The sequence below is a fragment of the Paramisgurnus dabryanus genome, chromosome 9, assembly GCF_030506205.2.
Source record: "Paramisgurnus dabryanus chromosome 9, PD_genome_1.1, whole genome shotgun sequence".
Classification (NCBI taxonomy): Eukaryota; Metazoa; Chordata; class Actinopteri; order Cypriniformes; family Cobitidae; genus Paramisgurnus; species Paramisgurnus dabryanus.
In genome coordinates this window covers 14969670-14991221 of record NC_133345.1, presented here as the reverse complement: position 1 = coordinate 14991221, position 21552 = coordinate 14969670, and the positions used below count along the sequence as shown (strand labels likewise).

The 21552-nt window shown below is 36.8% G+C and overlaps 2 protein-coding genes across 2 annotated transcripts; both read left to right on the top strand.

Annotated features, from left to right (window-relative positions):
• The first annotated feature begins 1348 nt into the window (after positions 1-1348).
• On the top strand, positions 1349-12045 carry cmc2 (C-x(9)-C motif containing 2). The gene is made up of 4 exons (XM_065269997.2): positions 1349-1647; positions 9251-9402; positions 10580-10651; positions 11543-12045. The coding sequence occupies exons 2-4, from the start codon at positions 9322-9324 to the stop codon at positions 11624-11626; spliced, it is 237 nt and encodes a 78-aa protein (XP_065126069.2). The 5' UTR covers positions 1349-1647; positions 9251-9321; the 3' UTR covers positions 11627-12045.
• Positions 12046-13820: 1775 nt separating this feature from the next.
• On the top strand, positions 13821-20394 carry LOC135751253 (protein phosphatase 1 regulatory subunit 3E). Its single transcript, XM_065269988.2, has 2 exons — positions 13821-14026; positions 15040-20394. The coding sequence occupies exon 2, from the start codon at positions 15049-15051 to the stop codon at positions 15961-15963; it is 915 nt and encodes a 304-aa protein (XP_065126060.1). The 5' UTR covers positions 13821-14026; positions 15040-15048; the 3' UTR covers positions 15964-20394.
• The last annotated feature ends 1158 nt before the right edge of the window (positions 20395-21552 follow it).

Below are 21552 nucleotides of genomic sequence, written 5' to 3'. Positions count from 1 at the left end.
CCAAAACTGGTGACAAAAGATACATTTGGGGTCAAAATTATAACTGATTTTTTTTGTAGGGTATATATTATGAAGTAATTTCAAAGAAAATTATTTTACTTTTAAGTAAAAAAATCTTTTTTGCAAGGACCATATATCCCAATTTAAATGATCACAAGGGTTATTCCAATATAAAACGGCAGAGGGAGCTCACGCTACATTCTAACTGAGTAAAGCTCTTATTTTATGGTTTCTTCCGTACTGTACTCATCATAGTTAATGTTTTTTTTTTTTTTAAAGCATGCATATACCAGATGGAATGGCATCCATAACAATGACAAACTTTTTAGGAGATTATATTTCAAAAAAAATATGTAATTTACCCAGAGTTCAGGGTAATCTGATGGTAAATTAAAACTACTTTCTACAGCCCAGTGTCCACTAACCAATACATACATTTCAGACATTCGTCTACTACTATAAACTTGATTGCTCGGCAGTGCCAAGTCTCGTGAGACAAATATGAGACAAGCCCAATTATTATGTATTATATTCAACATTATTTATCATAAATTAAAATTAGCCTAAAACACATTAATCTAAGCTTACACATTACATTATAAAAATCATCAAATTCCAACAAAGCGGGAGGACATATTGATCAAAATTAGATTGTGGGATGGGGAAAGTGAAAAAGGGGGAACTTAACTTGCTTAACAGAAATAAATTATAAATATCTGGGTATGTGCTAAATATTTATTACAAGAAGTAAGTATTGCAGAGATCCTTAATTTTTATAACTTATTAAACATTGGACCTATTTAATAAAAAGTATTTTAATACTAGCAAATGCATATGGTTCAAATGTATTTTATTACAAATATTTATCATTAGTAGTCTTTTTTTTTTATTATGTCCTTTTTCGAAAACATTGCAAATGCATTTTTAAAAACTCTGTAGGCCTACATCCCAACAGTAAATCTTCAGTCTTCTAAGATATAGTGAATGCATCATATACTGAGAGAGTATTACTATTAACACTTTCGATAATTCAATGAGATTAACAGAATGAAGCCCGACAAATGAAATATGTCTTTACTCGTCTTTATTCAGTTGCTGCCACTGGCAGTGCACAACACAGTAGCCTAATTTGTAAAACTCTCTCAAATCGCTTTTTGTATTTGCAAAGCGTTTTCAGTTTGTTTGCAAGCTGCTGGATTTGTTTGTTTAAATAACGTTATATGGCACAAAAATTCACTCCATACAGTGCACGACTCCTAAATAGCACTAGCCAGGATGGTAGAGGAATCTAGTCTCTGACTCTTATCCGTTGCCTACAGTAGATGGCGGTAATGCTCTGAAGAAGAATGCGAACCACCAATAAGGACGAAAAAGAAGACGAAGAAGGACTACAGTTGTGAAAGAGTGCTTTGACATTATTAGGTTTTCATGCGGACTATAAGATTGGGTGCAGATACATCTGAATAACAATATAAAGTATCGACAAAGATCAAAATCACCATCCTGAAGCGTTGTCCGCTTATGTCACTAGAAAACGCACTTCAGCTGTCCTCCGAGTTCTAACCCATGCTTATGACAGATCTGAGGTCATTTTGGAACACCGTATGTAACGTCAAAAACAGTCCAAAACAGTCTGTACTTGTGCTGGTGAGTAGGAAACAATTAATAGTAGTAAAAAATTACCACATTGCTTTCATGACAAGTTGTTTTATATAAGGTTATAGTAAAATTGTTGCAGCAATCAGCAACTTGTGGATGACATTTTAAACACATATGCCTGCTTAAAAATGAGTTGGTTGGCTGGTTTTTAGCTGGTTTAACGGGTTTAGAGGGGTTTTGACCACGTTAACAGCTGACCAATTTGGTCTTAGCTGGTCAGGCTGAAAGCCGAGCTCGTGTTCTGTTAGTCTTAACTGGTGGTTCAAACCCCTCTAAACCAGTCTGTTTAAGAAGATAAAACCAGGCTGAGAGACCAGATAAAGCCAGCCAGCTAATGCTATGGAATAAAACTTTTAAAGAGAGCGGTTAAAGGGAAAGGCAATTAATACATTTAAAAAAACATGTTTTCTTTTGTTGCAGGTAAGTGTACCAAAGAATTTCAGCATGAGTGATGGAATGGGATGGGGAGGCAGTCGTATCCTTAAGTGTTTTTGTCAATTTATGTAGTTTAGTAATGTGCAAATTGAACACAGTGTTGGGTTACTCAAAAAAAATGCTAATTACTTTCTAAATCCTATTTAGTAAATGATACAAAGAGAGGATTGAAACGGCTCGAATAAATCATTTAAAAGTACATAAATTATTCTGGCCAATGCTCACTATTAACTAACTATTAACTACTTTTGCCTCAATATAGTCTAATTACGGCTTGTGATTACTAAGTAAATTAGTTTGGTAAGTTTAAGTATTGGTAGGAATTGGGTAGGATTAAGGATGTAGAATAAGGTTTTGCAGAATCAGGCATTAAAATGTGCTTTATAAGTACTAATAAACAGCCTCAGTAATATTAATGCTATAACTAACCAGTTCATACTGAAATTGGAAACTACACTAGAGTGCTACCATTATTCTTATTAACTCACCAAAGTATATAAAAAACATGCATTTAGCCTTAGACTTTAAACACTGATGTTTAATACACTATTGTATTATAATTGATCTACAGTCCATACACATTATTTAGTTCAATTACATCAGAAGTAACTGTAATTAAATTACTAGAAAAATAAGAGTAATCCCTTCCTTTACTTTTTTAAAGAAAAAGTAAATAAATTACAGTAACTAATTACTTCGTAAGTAGTTAAACCACCCAAACTGACTGACACATCTTCATGTCATATACACAGATCTGCCATAACATTATGACCACCTGCCTAATATTGTGTAGGTCCATCTTTTGCCACCGAAACAGGCCTGACCCATCAAGACACGGACTCCACTAGACCTTTCTATCAGAACGAGCATTCACTTCTTCAGCAATTTCAGATACAGTAGCTCATCTGTTGGATCGGACCACACAGGCCAGGCTTCGCTCCTCACGTGCATCATTGAGCCCTGGCCGCACATGACCCTGTTGCCGGTTCACCACTTTTCCTTCCTTGGACCACTTTTGATACTGATGGTACTGACAACTGGGAGACGGGGAGCATTTAGAGCTGCAGTTTAGTAGATTCTCTGATCCAGTTGTCTAGCCATCACAGTTTGGCCCTTTTCAAAGTCCCTCAGATCCTTATGCTTGCCCATTTTTCCTGCTTCTAACACGTCCCTGGCTACACTTGTCCTCAAAGTTGGAATTGCTCTGATAGAAAGGTCTAGTGGAGTCCGTGATTCGACAGGTCATGGCTGTTTTGTTGGCAAAAGGTGGTCACAATGTTATAGCCGATCGTTGTGTGTGTGGTGTTTTTATAATTGCACAGAGGAGTGGCCAACATGATTATATGTATATAAAATAACTTTAAAAAGGACGCAAACCAACACAAAAATGAAAACAATGAAGAATACACTTCTTTTAGATATCAAATTACAGTCTGATTTATTTGATATAAATAAAAACAAAAAGTAATCCAGGTGATTTTATAGTCCCCATTTAATATTATTTTTTTAGAGGCATAATACTTTATATAGTTTTATAATTATAATACTTATTGTTTGTATTTGCTGTGGGTATAGCACTGTTCTTCTAGCATGTTTTACAAAATGTTCAAGGCAACAATTTATTTTGTGGAATGAGGCGTCACTTGAGATCTGCATGCATCTTGTGTGCCCTGTATTGTCCCACGAGGGCGAGATCTTGCTTTCCAAGGTCATGCGTGCATCTCTCTCTGTATCTGCTCTCTGTATAGACAAATTTCGTGTTTGCAAACAGAGATGACGTTTTTTTTGTGGGCGGAGCCAAACTGGTTGCAGAAAGTGACTGCTCCGCAGTAGGGTTGTGAAGTGTTTTAGCATTAAACCGTGATTTTTATGGATCCGGTGTTCTGTCGAAGTCTGATTCCCCTATGTTTCCCTTTAGTGCACTGTTTCTTATAGCGTTTTAATCACGTTAAGTTTATTTTTTAGATAGATAAAAAGTTTAAATGGCTTGGCTACTGATATGCATGTATGTAATGTATATGTATTGTTCTTTTTTGCTAAATCAATTATTTTTACAGTCTGAATAGCTAAAAGTACATGTAAAAGCAATACTATCATGTATTATATATAATAGCGTTTATTAAATATTTCATAATTTTCCTGTTTTCTATTATTTCTTCCTTAATAAATTATAAATGTAACGTGATAAAAACGCTATAAGAAACACATGGAGGGAACAGACTTCGACAGAACACCGGACATCTTTTCTACTTATTTTCTATTCTAATTATTAAAAGATTTCCAGATGATTTCCTCGCTCCAATCTGTCCGTTTAAGGGCTTATTGTAATCATAAACACCTACGTTTATCTTCAAATGATGTCTTCGACGATGGTATTTTATAAAAATGAAAGCCATCTTTTTTGGCATTCTTATTCTGATACTTAACAGCACAACAGGACATTTTCTAGTGAGTTATCTTGCTCTTTTCACTCGTGTCTAATTCATTTCCACTGTTTTTCTGCAACCGCATTGTGTGCGCAGCTTGCCGCGACGTAACTGTGACGTCTACTCTAAATTGGTCTATAGAGACTGTACGGAGCTGACGTGTGAATGAGCTGTGTACCTGCTAAACAGCATTTCTGATCATTTATCTGGGTGTTGTTTGCTCCTCATTTCTTTTGAAATCAGACTGTTTGGACAAATAAACATGAACATAGCTCAGTTGCAGTCTTTTACCCAGAAGGACTTTAACACTTCAGTGGAAGTAGGATTGCTGGTTAACAAGTGTATATTAACAAGTAGTTTTAATCGTTCGCTTTCAGCCTTTATTTGATACTTGTTTTAATGTCTAAAAATGTTAGGCATTCAGCTGTATTTAAATATAGTTTGTGACAGCTCAGAGAGAAAGAAAAATGTGAAACCGCTTTGAAGAGCCAATGAAGTCAGGATGCAAACACGATGTGATGACGTCATTGATATGCTAATCACTTTATGATGTAATCTAGCTTTGCAAGCAGGCTTCATCTACTTTCAGTTGAAAATAGTTGGCAACACTGGTAGCATGGAAATAGATTAAAGCTTAAAAGTTTTAGGGTGACAGGTCTCTTCAGTAAACTTATATGTGAAACTAAAGCAATATCACTCAAGTAGGAGTGTGATATGACTCGATATCAGCATTGCTGTCATTAGGCCAGAGACATGCGGCCGCTGAGCTGAGTACAGGAGCTGGTCTCATCCAGGGTTAAATAAAGCTGTTATCATAAATGACTTTCTTATCTCACATACTCTTGACTTTTTGTTTATCACAGAAACTTGGCTAACCTCAGGGAATTTGAGCTTGTTTAAGCCTCACTGTGCTTACAACAAAACACCACAGTGGCGTAAGGCTGGCAATATTTTACCACCACAATGGAAATGTGTGTGAAAGTGACAAAACTTGTGAAGTATGCAACGCATACTTGAAATAGGACCTCTGCATTTTGCCATCCCAGTGAATAGTGAACAAACGCACTGCAAGTCGTGAACATACACACACACCCGGAGCAGTGGGCAGCTATCCCAGCCGCCTGGGAACAATCAGGGTAAGGTGCCTTGCTCAAGGGCACCGCAGTTGAAACCCGTTGGCCGTGAGACTCAAACTGGCAACTCTCGGGTTACAAGCCCAACTAGGCTATGTGTGTGCGCACGCACGCGTGTTTGTTTTGACATGTTGTGACTGCTTTATTTTGTAGTTTATTTTGATAAACTTAAAACTAAGGTATTTGGTATTTTATTTTAAAAAACATTTTGATGTATCTTTGCCCAACCCTGCACATAGCCACCTCTCTAGTGCAAGGAAATGGCAAAGCCGCAAGATCATGTGCGAGGAATAGTCATGCGCATTACAATTTCAGGTGATATGAGTTCATGCCACGCTTGTTTAGGTCCGAGCAAGAGTCCAAGATGATAAGAAATCGTGTCGTGCGGGTTACAAGCTCTCTCACGCAAAGTGAACCCCACAAACTCTCTTTTGCGAGGAAAAGCACACAATGTGCATGTTAATGTGAAACTATTATGATAATAATAACAATTATTGTCATGAATGCCCGCTCTCAGCCATATGTCTGACTATTGTCTATTTGCAAAACCTTTTAGTATGTGCAGCGGGGCATGGTTCAAGTGAGGAACCTTATTAGGTTTATAATGTTTCCAGCTGTGCTGAAAACGTGTTTTGATGGTGTACTGGTAGCGCAGATTGATACTTTTTTGCATCTTTGCATGACCAAGAGAGGATATCTTGTTGTTCTGCCATCAAGCCAGCGGGTCATCACTGATATCAGCTGCCTCCCCTTGAAAATAGCGCACTTACCAGTCACACGAACTTGCAGACATCTCACAGGGTGAGATTGTATGTTTTATTTTTCGTACTTTGTGACGTGCACTTAGTTGAAGTGCCTTATTTTGTTGGCCATGCTAGAAGAACAGTGGTAATTCCCACAACTAATATTGTTGAAAAAATATTTATTAAAAGATGTTTTTGAAATCGATTCCATTGTTGATAACGACTCAAACGAGGTGGAAAGAAGCTTTTATTCTGAACAAATGTGTTTGAGCATACCGTAATATCTAAAATTTGTTTTGCAGACTGTAGATGCGTTGAATGAATGCTAAAAGACACAGTTTTCCTACATATATACTATCTACTACTGGTTTTTCGCATAGAGATGTTTGCATATTGTCCGGAACACAGAGAAATAACAGAATTTGCAAAACAAAAATTGACATATTCTTATTAAATTAACTCTTGACAAAATATATAAACATTTATGGATGTTCAGTATGGCAACACAATAGAATTTTTTATGATTTCACAAAAGTTTAATGCCTTCTGGAAAATAATCCTCTTTAAATATTTAAACGTACAACATATCAAATGAAAGAACAGACCCTCTGTTTAAAAAATAAAAAAATTCATTTGTTCTCTTTTTATCAACTCTCATATATGGGTAGGTTTCTTCAAAAATATCAAATTTTGAGCAAAAAGCTGAGAATTTTTTTGTAAAGGACTTAGGGCCCGTTTTCATAAAAAAATCTTAACACAAAGAGTTGCTCATAGTGACAAAATAAAAAAAAATCTTGTGGGCGTTTCCCCTTAGAATTAAAGAAAAGATCCACAAAAAATAAGTAATTCAGAAAGCATCTTAACCCTGGAGAACCCATGGGTCAAATTTGGCCAATGTTAATTGATCCTAAGAGAAGGGTTCTTGGGTTCTCTAGGGTTAAAGGTCACATTCTTTCTCATCTCATTTTTTAAACCTTAGTTAGTGTGTACTGTTGCTATAATAGCATAAAAAAATACCTGCAAAATTATAAAGCTTGAAGTTCACTGCCAGGCGATATACACTCACCTAAAGGATTATTAGGAACACCATACTAATACTGCGTTTGAAGCCCTTTCGCCGTCAGAACTGCATTAATTCTACGTGGCATTGATTCAATTTAGAAATGTTGGCCCATATTGATAGGATAGCATCTTGCAGTTGATGGAGATTTGTGGGATGCACATCCAGGGCACGAAGCTCCCATTCCACCACATCCCAAAGATGCTCTATTGGGTTGAGATCTGGTGACTGTGGGGGCCATTTTTGTACATTGAACTCATTGTCACGTTCAAGACACCAATTTGAAATGATTCGGGTTGTTGCGGTGACAGAATTTTCCCACCGCTTAATCAGCGTGTGACAAACCCGGTGATACCGGTTTCACTTGTGGGAGGGGCTTATAAATGCAAAGAAGTGCGCATTTTACTTTCACTTTTGAATTAGATGCATCTGTTGTTTAAATCCAGTGCTTGCGTACGCTGCGTTAAATCGCGTATGAATTTGCGTGCAAATGCGAGTGCAACAGCTGGTTTAAGTGCTTGAGTCAATGTGCGCAGGTACTTCTGACAGAAACCCGCCAGTCCCAAGCAGAGCAACCGGCTATTCCTCCATAAAGCGCTGTTTGAATGATGAGTTCATTATTAGTCTTAATGAAAAACACATCAACAAAATGATCTCGCCTATATTAAACATCATGTATGTATCTTATAACAAAAACTAGTAAGCACGCGGCTTCTGCCATCGTGTGCTCGCCGCAGTCTGACAGGAATAAATGAAATCTGACACCCGCAGCCGCTGCTCTGTGATGACGCGCGTTCAGCTCCGCTGAATTCAGGCAGCAGACACATTCAGTTGTGTAAGTGTTTGCTCTCTCTAACGAAACTAAATGATTTAATTACAAGAAAATATCAAAACGACGGTGAAAGACGGTGTCGCGGTGGGCAAGTGATCTAACCGGTGAGAGGCTGAAGCACCGGTAATCACTGTTTCACCGACTATCGCAACAAGCCTAATTCGCTTTGTGACATGGTGCATTGTCCTGCTGGAAGTAGCCATCAGAGGATGGGTACATGGTGGTCATAAAGGGATGGACATGGTCAGAAACAATGCTCAGGTAGGCCGTGGCATTTAAACAATGCCCAATTGGCACTAAGGGGCCTAAAGTGTACCAAGAAAACATCCCCCACTCCATTACACCACCACCACCAGCCTGCACAGTGGTAACAATGCATGATGGATCCATGTTCTCGTTCTGTTTACGCCAAATTCTGACTCCATCTGAATGTCTCAACAGAAATCGAGAATCATCAGAACAGGCAACATTTTTCCAACATCTTTTTTTAAAGCAGAGGGTCTGTTCTTTCATTTGATATATTGTATGTTTATATTTTTAAAGAAGAACATTTTCTGGAAGGCATTAAACTTTTGTGAAAATAATAAAAAATGCTGGCGCGGCTGGCAAATTTTTTTTAAACACTGGCGGGAAAAGAGTTAAGAAGACCAGTGAACAGTTGAATGGCTCAGATTAAATGAGACTCGTGACCAACTATCACAAAACATAAACAGTTGTTGATTGTTCAGGTAACATCATCTTTCAAACTGGGTTGTTTTTGTAAATTCTGTTATTAGTCTATGTTGTGAATTATGTGTAAACATCTGTTATGTAAAATAGCTTGTTCAGTACTAAATTAAAAACAAAGCCTCTTATTTTTTATAGTATGAGCTCAATTATATGTCTTAGTTTTTTGAGGAAACAAAGTATATTGTTGTTTCTCATATGAATAAACTATTTTTATTTTTACCTGACTGTAACAGTAATTATTGCAAGCACTGCAAGGGGTCACGTTAAAGCCATACTCCAATAAGACATCCAGCTTTAATTCACAATGCATCCAGATCTGTCTCCACATCTTCATACTGATGAGTGCAATGAACTTATAACACTTCTCAAACAATGCCACAAAGAGGTATGGAAGCATGTACTGCACTTGTGTACTTTTTTACCTTAAATGTGCAATACATTAATGTCACAGACATAATCCACCCCATACTGATTCAACATGTTTTATCTGAGAGAGCGTATTTTTATAATCGGTGTGCTTTTATAATAGTTAAGTTTATATTAATTTACTTTCAGCAGTGTGAATAAACACATTTATTGATTGTAGTATTACTGTAATTCTGGGCCTGTATTCACAAAACATCTTATGGGTAAATATACAGTGAGGAAAATAAGTATTTGAACACCCTGCTATTTTGCAAGGTCTCCCACTTAGAAATCTTGGAGGGGTCTGAAATTATCATCGTAGGTGCATGTCTACTGTGAGAGATATAATCTAAAAAAAATCCAGAAATCACAATGTATGATTTTTTAACTATTTATTTGTATGATACAGCTGCAAATAAGTATTTGAACACTTGAGAAAATCAATGTTAATATTTGGTACAGTAGCCTTTGTTTGCAATTACAGAGGTCAAACGTTTCCTGTAGTTTTTCACCAGGTTTGCACACACTCCTCCACACAGATCTTCTCTAGATCAGTCAGGTTTCTGGCCTGTCGCTGAGAAACATGGAGACTGGCTAGGCTAGGCTAGGTAATACACGAAGACGTCATGCTTTGAAATCATGCATGGCACGGAAGGTTCCCCTGCTTAAACCAACACATGTCCAGGCCGGTCTTAAGTTTGCCAATGACCATTTGGATGATCCAGAGGAGTCATGGGAGAAAGTCATGTGGTCAGATGAGACTAAAATAGAACTTTTTGGTCATAATTCCACAAAAAAAAAATCCTAATGAAAATAAGGCATCATGATACAACTTCTATAATATACCTATAATTAAATCACTCATAGAGACCCATCGCCAATAACTGTGGCCTTAATCTTGATGACATCATTCATAGCAACAAGTCAACCCTGCCTTTTCTCTTAGCTTAAGATTTCTACTAATTCCTTAGTAAAAGTTGGTCTCAGCTCTTTTTGAATAGGTTTTAGGAGAAAACTCCAGGAGAACTCTTAGTGGTAAGATAAAAAGTTTTATGAATACGGGCCCAAGTGTATCAGTGTTTGTTTCTCCCAATTCTGTCATTTTAAAGTGAAGTAAGATGTTGCCTTAAAGTAACAATATTTGGGTTTGTCTTCAGCACAACGTTCTGAAATTCTTTGGCACGTGTAATGATGTGGACCGGGCTATGCGCGATTGTCTCAAGAAAGAGGTAAGGACAGCAGATTTTAATTCTCCTTTTTTAACTAGACTGAAAAGAGCATGGCACCCACTGAAAAGATAAACTGATCTGTTTTAAATAGGGATGTTCATTTCAGTTAATCTTCCCAACTGACAGCCGCAGCTTGTTAACCGGATATTAACCGTTAACCGGACATTAACCGTCTACTAAGATTTTAATATTAAATTGTCATTGAGTAAAAATACAGTTGATGGATGTCTGTGAGCCGGTAAAAACAATACAAACATTTAATTTAAAGTTGCAAACAGCCGCAACAGATGAATAACAGAACCAGGATTCATACATTATCAGATGTTCGCATAACATTACATTATCAAAGAGCACGTGATCATTACAATTAATGTGTAATGAGGGTGGATTGTCTCTCTTTCATCTACCACATGGGTTTCTAAAGCAGCACACATTTTAAAACGTTTGCTTTTGCGTCGTCTTTCTCTGTTTGTGCACAGAGATGTTTATCATAAGGGTCTTGCACTGAGACGATCAGCGAAGGTCTGCCAACACGCAAAATAAAAAATCTTTTAACCTATAAAATAAATCGTTCATGAATTCTTACCTTCAGTTAATGGTTAACTGGTCAATATGAACATCCCTAGTTTAAACTAACTTCATTGAATGAATCATTGTATGTTAGTGGTATAGCACGACACTAGTAAACACACATACTAATGTAATGTACTGTGAGCTCAGAGTTCAAAGAAATGTGTTATTTATTCATCAACAGAGTTTTTACATCAGCTTTGTCTTGGAGTTAGTTTCCTGGTATTCAGTCAACTCTAGAAATCATGTTAGGCTTGAACAATTTAAAGTAAACAGTGGTTTGTTACTTTGAAATTAGTCGTTTTTACCTTGTCTACACAGTACCACGTAAAGAGGGAGCACAGCAGGGCTCACGCAGCAGAAATGAGGCAGCGTCTAAAGGAAAAACCAAAAGGGGATTACTAAGACCAGGCTTCTTTGGATCACAGAACTACCACACACAAAAACGTTTGGTGTCTGTACACATTGAATCTGGATGATTCTGAACTCTTCTGTATGAATATGTATTTATTATTATAGATGTTGGCATCAGAGAGTTATTTAAGATACTTAGGTGATCGGTGGCTTAATTTGTGCATTTACAACTCCTGTATAATACATCAGAATCAGATACAATGTAATGAAAGCATATTGCTAAAAGTAAAACTTTAACAAATACAATTACTTTGATGTCATTATTTGGTAATTGTATAATTAGATTATAAATGCCAAACATTTTAAGCATATTGTACTTGTGATCCATCTTGCCGAGTTAAAAACGAATAATCTTAATGGCATTCTCAAAGCTTACACTGGCAAAACTGATTCGACAGGTGTAATTATAGGGAAAAGAAATGTTCTGTTTTACAGCATTGTCTCATAAAAACCTTTAAAGGTGGAGTGCACGATTTCTGAAAAACGCTTTGGAAAAAGCGACTACCCAAACACACTTAGCTGTAAGGTGCGTGTCTACTAAACAACATTGTGGCATGGTTTGCATATGTGTAGGGTGGGTTTATCAACAGAAGGTATAGATTTCTATTGGGGTAGGGGCGTGTTTGTATAGGTGATTTCAAATGCCAACATTGGCTTTCAGACTCTGCCTTTACATGGAGGCATTTTCTTATCTGTACTTCTATGTACAAACATCATCCAACATAAGGTTGAACAAAAATAGGAAATATAGCTGCAAGCATCGATACCGGGGTCAAGAAACAACAATGGCACAAATTGACAAACCTTAGATAATGATTGTGATGTCATGCCACCCCAATGTCTCTACGATGTTCTGATGCAGAGTTATAGGTCTTGCTAAGTGGTTGCTAGGGAGTGGCTTGGCATCCACCAATGATTATACTTCAAGCCACAAGTCAAACAAGCTCAAGATTTGTTGCTAGGGTACTGTTTGGTTGCCTAGGAGTGACTTGGCATTCACCAATGATTATACTCCAAGCCATGATTTAAACGAGAACACCCCTGCATATTCTGATTATCCATCTGGCAATTCTGTCAAATGCCAGAGGGGCTGGACCATTTTTTTATGTGGGCCGGTAATATTTTATATATATAATTAATTGTTTTTACAGGCCAATAGTCCATCAACACAGTGCATGTTTTATCACTTGCATGTTTTTTCTATAATATGTAATATGAATAATATTACTAATATTAAATATTGAGCCCCGTTGGCAGTGGCCAACCTAGTCCTGAGATGGGCCGACTGACCCCCAATTAGGTTACATAATTACTTGTGGCTTACTTATGTTATCCCTTGTCTGAATTGTTTGTTCATCTATTCAAAACTGAAATGTTGCTGGATCAAGCTCAGCGGTTGCAGCAGCAGTCAAGTGTCATGGAAACAGCAATGAGAGTGACACACTGACATAGATGGTGTCAGTTTCTTAATACTATGGGTCTAATTAACTATTTATTAACCCTTAGGATAGGTGGAACCTGTGCATGTGTGTCACACACACACACACACACACACAGCCTATACCTTTACAATATACACACAAATGCACATGCAGTACACACTAGCAACACCTCAGCATATTGTACTTTAATTCACGAGTAATTGTATAACATTAAGGATTTAAATATGTAAAAGACACTAACACACACCTTGTTATTGTAATTACTTGTTTTTATTCTCTGTATACAGAAATGTAAGTAATGAATGTGCATATCTGTGGGTGGGGCTGTGTTGGTGTAGCAATTATAATGTGGGCTCCTGTGGCTACAGTGCCAGTGCTACATTTTTGTCCCAGTCCGCCCCTGCATCCTTGTGACTGATAACACTACCATTTTCCCTACTTTTTGTTTATAGATAGATTTAATGACAAATGTGCATAATAAAAAGTGTAGCTAGAGTATTAATGATCTGTTTGCCCTAACAAAACCGTATACACTCTTCTTTAAAATATATTTTTAGAAAAACCTTTAAAATTATTTTGTAAAAAGTGTAAACTGTTTGATCTGAGATCTTTTTGCTTTTACAACGTTTCACCAGCATAGCGTCATATTTACAAGCGCTTCGAAACAGTGAATCATTTTAGTTGGTTCAATTGATTCAAAGCTTCGTTTCTCCCATCACTAAAACAGCGAACCAGATCAGACACAGAACATCATTAAAACAACGACCCTATGACAACGAATGACAAAGGTCAACTATAAAACTCTGGGTTATTTATACACGTGGTTAACAAGACAGACCTGGGAACCAATCAGAAAATGACACTACAAGGACTACAAACACGAATGGCAGTACAGAACGTCAAAATAAAAGTACAGGAAGGGGGAACACAAGGACAAGATACGTGACAGGTAATATCGTAAATGAATCCTACTCTTCTTAAATAGCTCTTAAATAAGTAAAACCTAAATACAGTTCCCATCTAAAGTATTGTTTACTGTAAACAAATTGAATAGAAATGTCACGATAAAGGATTGCATTACCACAAGTATTACTATTAAATAAAACATAATTGCGTAATGTCATTTAGTAGCTACGTCTACAGAAATATCAGTTTTAATTCATTGACTTTAAATAAAATGTTGCAATGCTGATGTGATATCAATTGGTACGTCTGTAACACTGCTATGATGAGCAAACAATAAAAAATACGTCTTGCATATGTAAATGCAGACATCAAATATACGTATCTGAGATGTATGCTATTAGGGATATAATCAATTTGAATAAATAAAGGGGAATTGAGTAATTTAATAAGTAAATTAGCATCGTATTCACTAAAATGACTGCTGCCTAATGAAGATGATATGACGAATGAGTAAATATTTAAAAAAAATGATACGATTTGAATGAATATAAACGGGTCATATTAACTATAGGGAAGTCCTCCTCCTAAACGTGTATTTATCTGCTGTGAGACGTGATCGAACTCACGGGTTGTGTTGCTGAAGGGGCGTGTTTTTGACTGTCAGCGAATCCTACTATGGCGAAGACGTGGATTATGAATATTAATTACTTAACGTGACGTTCGCGCAAGAGTTCTAATTTGATTGGCTGGAAGGAAGACGCCCTCAAGTGAGTCAACAAATCATAATTCGGTTGTGGTTTATGAATATTAATGAAGTGTCCTCACGACGCTTTGGAGGGATTATCGAGAAACGCCATTAATATTTATGATCAAAGGCTTCGTCATAGTATTAATCGTAACAGTGCTGCTTCGCATGTTGCATGAGGTTGTGACAGCGGTGTTTCGTCTCAGATTGGTCTAGAAATCCGCAGTACCATCAACGAGTGCAATCGCTATGCGCAAGCACATTTAACACGGCTTCCACCGTCAGACCTTGACATTTCTTTTTTTTTTAAGATACTTTTTATGGAAGCCGATGCTGTAGTAATGCTTCCTCCCAAGAGCTGCCTCCCCAGGAACTACAGCTGTATCGCCAGTCTGTTCGGAAGCTTGGCATCATCCGAGCAGATGCTTGAGGACGAAGAAATGGAAGGAGACGTTGACACGAATAAAGACTGCGAAACACAGGAAATCAGCGTAGTGAATGAGAAACCAAGAGGAAGAGAGGCACTTCTGAAGCCTCCACACAGCCCGACAGCCCGTCGCAGGTGCAAATCTCTCCCCACGTCGGCTGAAAGAGCCAAGCTAGAGATTGCACGAAGCCGGAGCCCAAGCAGCCAGAAAAAGGTCCGATTCGCTGATTCATTGGGTCTGGACTTGATCTCTATTAAACACTTTAATCAGATGGATATGCCCGAGGTACCAGAGCGCATCATTGACAAATTCAGAAAAGCCAGAACTCTTCATTTCAACAACTTCGAAAAATCCAACACATCAAGTCAGTCTGTGTTTATGGAGATGCTCTTCACAAATCCAGGTTCATTGCCAGACTTCCCGAACAGAGTTAAAGAAAAAAAGGTTTTACTAGAGTCTGTTCAGGCGGATGAGTTTAGTCTATCAGGAATCGTTCGGGTTCTTAACCTGGCATTCGAGAAAAAGGTCTATTTGAGGTACACCTTAAATAACTGGACGACCTTTATGGATATTCTCGCGTTTTACGTTCCCCGTTCAAGTGACGGGCTGACTGACAAGTTTAGCTTCAAAATGATCACTCCTAACTTTATGGAGTGCGGAGGAACCCTGCAGTTTGCCATCAGGTACTGTGCCGGCGGAGGTGAATTTTGGGATAACAACAATGGGAATAATTATAGAGTAAGACGCCACAGGTTTAAAATCTCTCCTTTGAGGGAATGGGAAAACGGATGGATCCATTTCATTTAAAGCACAAACTGGCGCTATGTGCACATTTACAAACTTTAACCCTGCGTCCGAAATATCTACTTCCATACTATAACGTATGCGAAATAAATAGTAGGCCTATGTCCAAAACCTCAGTATGGAAAAAAACGACATTTGCGACAAATACCCGGATGGTTAAATCGTGATTAAATTGAACCTGTTTAAAAACACTTGAATTACTTATATTGCATTAATGGGGTGTTTTTATGTGAATGAACATACGGTCACATGACAATGAAAATATGGCGTACTATGTCCGTATTACTGCGCACACACACATACGTTGAATGTAGGTCTACTGTAGAGGTCAATCAGTCGGTACACGGACGCAGGGAAGCGTGTAAAAGGCTTGGTTCATAAATTAGTGTTAACTGCGTGACGTAGCAGTTAATCAGCAGTAAACAAGCGGTATCATTTCTATTCATGTAACAAGCGGGTGCATTTAACACACCGGCGTGCTTTTATTTTTATTCCCATGCTTTTGCTGTTAAAGTAGGCTACCGTATATTGTGTAGTAATTACGTAATGCCTACTGCGTCATAATCACCACGCGGGGGTTTTTGTACATACGATTGTAGCAAAGGTCTCATTGAAGCTTCATTGTATCTGACCCAATGATAAATTAAAGCTGGTATGTATTTAATCACTTAGACCTTTCAAAAGATAAGTGTAGGGTCAGTGTAAGAACTAGCTTAAGCTTTCTTCACGAGGTTTAAAATGCTATTGCAATGCAATTGCTGTAAAATTCCATGTTTATTCCTTAAATGCAGTCTAGCATTTGATGGCTATTAAAAATAGACACCATAACATTCCAGTTGGGAATTTCTGTGCCACTAGCAGCAACAAATATATCTGGAGAAGTGGTTGTTTTCAAAAACGTGTCTAATTTGCTATGGTTCTCTCACACTGTCAATTAAAGTATAGTTTGGCTTCTCAACTACCTTTTCAAATTAAAAATGGATGATGTTTGTGAGGCAAAGACTGTCAGTCCTGTTTCAGTAAAGCCCACCTCTCTATAAATCTTAAACCTCTTGCCTGGCCATGATTAATGCTTGCTTGCACACAAACTTTATGGGGTAGTTTCCTGGACAGAGATTAGCTTAAGCCAGGACTAGAATTTAGTTTAATTAGGAAATATAAGTTTTAACAAACTTAGTAAAAACATTACTTGTGTGCATTTTATGGCAAAACAAAGGGCACTGATGTGTTTTAAGATATGTCAGTGCAAGTTGTTTTAAGTTTGGACAACTCTTACATTTATTTTAGTCTAGGACTAGTCTAATCTCTGTCCGGGAAACCGCCTCTAAAGGTTTAAACTCTTATTGTTGCACACAAATAGCTATCACTAAAGGCCCATTTTAGCATGGTTTAACAACTGTGAAAAAGTAATGGTATAAAAGTAATATTTTTTTATGAGAAAGCCTTATAGTAATTGAATAAGTTAATGAAGAACAGAGATAAAGCTTGCAGAGATACACTGCTCATTTAGCTTTTTATGAGTTGACAGGCTAGAGTAACCAAATTACATTTTTATCTTTCTCTGTGGCAAACTAACAATTATAAAATACATCAGTTACACGGTTAATGTGTATCCTTTGTGTTTTTATTTTGTAAAATAACTTCTCAGTGATCCATTTCAGAAAGTTAATGTTGTCTTGTTGTTGACATGGCTTATTTTTGATTGATTAGTTGTGGCACTATTGCCGTGTACTTTGTGGTAAGAAATGGCATTGTCTGAATAATATGATATCAAATGTTTGTTGAGTGGTAGTGTTTAATATACCTCACCCTGTGTAAGCTTCAAGTCTGAAGATATACTATATATTGAGTACTATATATGTGTAAATTAAAAGTTTTAATAATTTAAAAGTTACAGAAAGTAGTTGGTTGTCGCTGGGCGATACAGTAGAAAATATATATATGTATTATAAGATTTATTGAGAGTTTAAAATTTAGAAATAAAAGGAAGCAGTCGGTGGTCGCTGGTCAGACATCGGCTGGGCAATACAATAATGGGAGGCCAGTAGATCAATTTCCAGCTTCACGACAGCAGGAACTGGATCTGTTAGTCTCAGTGTCCTCGGGTTCGAGGAAGAGACAGGGAGAGAAAAACAAAATCCTATTAGCGTGGGGCCGCTCATATATAATGCAGGTGTCATGGAGCATAATGGATGAGAATATGATTCAGAAAGAGCTTCCTGGTATTTTAGTGCTTCCTGTGGAATGTTTTTAACAGACACCAGTTCAGAGTAAGAGAAAATAGACTAAGTTATTTCACAAACAGTATATTTTATCACAAAATATTTGACAAACAATATTTTAACAAACAATATAAGCGTACAAATATTAAAATGTACAGAAGGGTCCAAGGAAACCAGAGCTCAACATTAATGCTTTTCCAGTACAGGTTTAAAGGGACATTATTGTAACTTGCCTGATTAAACCATCATTAACTAGAGCACATATATCTAGAGCACATATTGTAGACTGACACATAAAGGGAGAGGTGTCCTTAGGGCACATTAGATTATTAGAACGCGTAAAAAAACATGCAGTGCTTTTCTTTTGACACTGGCAGTTGTTTTATTTTTTATTTAGCTAGCTATCTAGTAATGAGCAGCAAAACACCAAATAAAAATTATTATATTTTAAAAAGATTAAAAATTTAACATTAATCACGATCGTTATGGTCTATTTTTATCTGTTATATTTATCCATGTTTTAATTTGTTCATGATATTTATGTAAGTACATTGTTACTTCGTATGAAAGTAGCGTGTTAATTATGTAGTGATTTTTACACGGGCAACAATTGGGTCATCTGACACACACACACGCACACACACTTGAGGTGAAACCTCCAATGTAATGTGTATGGCATACTACCCAATTGTTGCCCGTGTATGTATTCATGAGAAAGTGTAGTTTTGTGTTTGTTACTTTCCTGAGAGCGTCTGCTATCTCATATACACACATGCAGGTGGTGACAGGTTGCACCTCATTCAGCCCCCTTGTTCAGTATATTGATCAGGGAGTCTACCACTTTAAGTGCTGCCTCAATCACAAAATACTTCGGGAGTATATATATATATATATATTTTTTTTAACTAACAGTAAGCATTTTTCTTTCCATGTCTGACCATGTGATCACTGTTGCTGTTTACCATGTCACTACTGATTTAAAGCAACTTAAGCAGTTAACATTTTTATAGACTTTGGTTTAGATGCGTGAATAAGCAATTTACTTGTCTGAAAGAAAAAGGAATTGTTCATAAAAAAAAGAAAATTCACATATACACACGTATGACATCCCAGTTGTATCTGTCTTTCTTTTTCAGTTGAATAATTTTATATTAAAATATCTTTATGTTGGGCCTCTTAGCTTGCACAAGTGCAAAGGCCAATTTTTTCATGTAAAAAAAACTAAAACCACGAAGGCGTGGACGCAGTTGTTTTAGTTTCCTTGTCAGACCCAAAATTTATGGGAGGAGAATATTTAAATTCATAACGCAAAGCGATTTAAAAATGTTTGCACTTATCAGTTTTCTAGTATTTGCACCATTATTTAAAGCCTAATAAATGTTTTAAGTTATATGTTGTGTTCGTGATGGAAATGAGATGGTTCTGTAACGTGCGCCTTAATGCTCAAGGTCAAGTCCTGAAATGTGTAAGAATATTCAGTCCGAGTTTCAGCAGCAATGTTGTATCGTTTTAGTGACAAATGATTGTAACTGTGTCGCAGATAAGTATGCATAAAGCCCTTGTCCTTTGGAAATTATATATCATAGTATATGTGACTACTAAACATACAGATTGCTTGAATGTTGTTTGTTTTAAATAAGCAGAAGCTACACCACTTAAATGCCTTTGCTTTGTGGTTTCTTTAGCACTGGTTTTATTCTTGTTTTAAAAACATAATTTTTTTTAGTTTAACTATTGTCTAAATGCTTGGGGTAGTTTAAAGTCAAATTAAATGCACTGTTCAACTTAAGTTCAATGCTGGCTATTTCAACTTATCATCATAATAATTTAGATGTTTAAAGAAATTTGATGTTTGTGTAAAAAAACTTGAAATGTACTTGTTTGTTAGTTATAAATATTCTGTCTCACAAATGTATTTATTTTAATCTATGCAATACTTGTCTGTAATGTTTTCTTTGATTGTATCTGTGTGTTGTTTATTGTTTTACTTTAACATAGTAGCACATAGTTTGCATGTATTTGCGGCAAGCCTGCAGTTTACTTATATGGTGAATGTCCATTGTTGTATAATTTGTTGAACCATATATTTAAAGTAGAAAGGTTATTGTGTAATACCCTTATTGTTTAACCACTGTGCTGTGTTGATAAGTAAAATGAACACCATATTCTCAGTTATGTTTGCTAATAAAATTCTTTCGTATTTTAAAATCTATTAGTTGTACTATGTAAAATCTTATTTGGACACTTAAACCCATAGGTACACATGGGTCAATGGGAAACAAGAGATTGTTTGAGATTCAATCTTTTATAAATTGCTTAAACATGTGTAAAAATGAAAGTAAAGTTTGACAAGTTGCCATGGGAACAGAGTTTGAGATATCAAAAATTCCTTCGCAATTTATAATCTACAATGTCTTAGCATCATGTTGACCACTTCTCGTGTCCATCGCATGAATCCCATAGAAGGAGTATTTAAAAGTTCACTGCATGCAACTGAAAGGCTTAAATATGCCTTTAAAATGAAAGTAAAGTTTGACGCGTTGCCATGGTAACAGCGTTTGAGATATCAAAAATCCCTTCACAATTTATCATCTACAATGTCTCGGCATCATGTTGACCACTTCTTGTGTCAATCGCATGAAAATCCTAGAAGGAGTATTTAAAAGAACATTGCGTGGAACTGTCAAAAAAAATCCACCTTTGTGACTGACACACTTCCTGGCGCCTGGTGGTGGCGCTATACCCGGGAGTCACAATAGGCACATCGATGCGTTCAGAATCTTCAGACGAACAAACACCCCGCGTGTCATCACAATAAGACATTTTTTGACTTCCTGTTTCTCTGATTTTGCCATAAATTTGTCGCCTCGCCATGGCAGAACCGTTCGAGATATCAAAAATCCCTTCGCAATTTAGCAAGTCCAATGTCTCGGCATCATGATCACCACGTCAATCGCATGAATCCCCTAGGAGTATTTAAAAGTTCACCACATGCATTTTTTAAACAATCCAAAATAGTCAACTTCCTGTTGGGTGGAGCATAAATGTTAGAGGGCGAAAGTTGTTCGGGTCGATGAGATCTTTATGCGTACCAATTCTCGTACATGTGCGTACATTTTTGCCCGATCTGTGCATCAATGTTTTTTTGCATTACAGGGGGTGCCACGCTCGTGTTCCAGCCTTTGCCCGGTCGCAATGACGGACGACTCTGACGTCTGTGCCAAATTTAAAGAGTTTTCGAGTATGTAAAATGCCCAAAAGTGAACTCTAGAAAAGTGGTGAAATTAAATAAACATTTGTTATGCATAATATTATAAACATCCAATTTTTAAGGACTTGAAAAATATCTACAAGACATATGTACATTGCC

Bases quoted from the DNA above. Each gene is read 5' to 3' on its own strand.
- cmc2 (XM_065269997.2), top strand. From the start codon at position 9,322: ATGCATCCAGATCTGTCTCCACATCTTCATACTGATGAGTGCAATGAA. The intron at 9,403-10,579 runs GTATGGAAGCAT...GTTTGTCTTCAG, and splicing joins TCAAACAATGCCACAAAGAG to CACAACGTTCTGAAATTCTT. The intron at 10,652-11,542 runs GTAAGGACAGCA...TTGTCTACACAG, and splicing joins GCGATTGTCTCAAGAAAGAG to TACCACGTAAAGAGGGAGCA.
- LOC135751253 (XM_065269988.2), top strand. From the start codon at position 15,049: ATGGAAGCCGATGCTGTAGTAATGCTTCCTCCCAAGAGCTGCCTCCCC.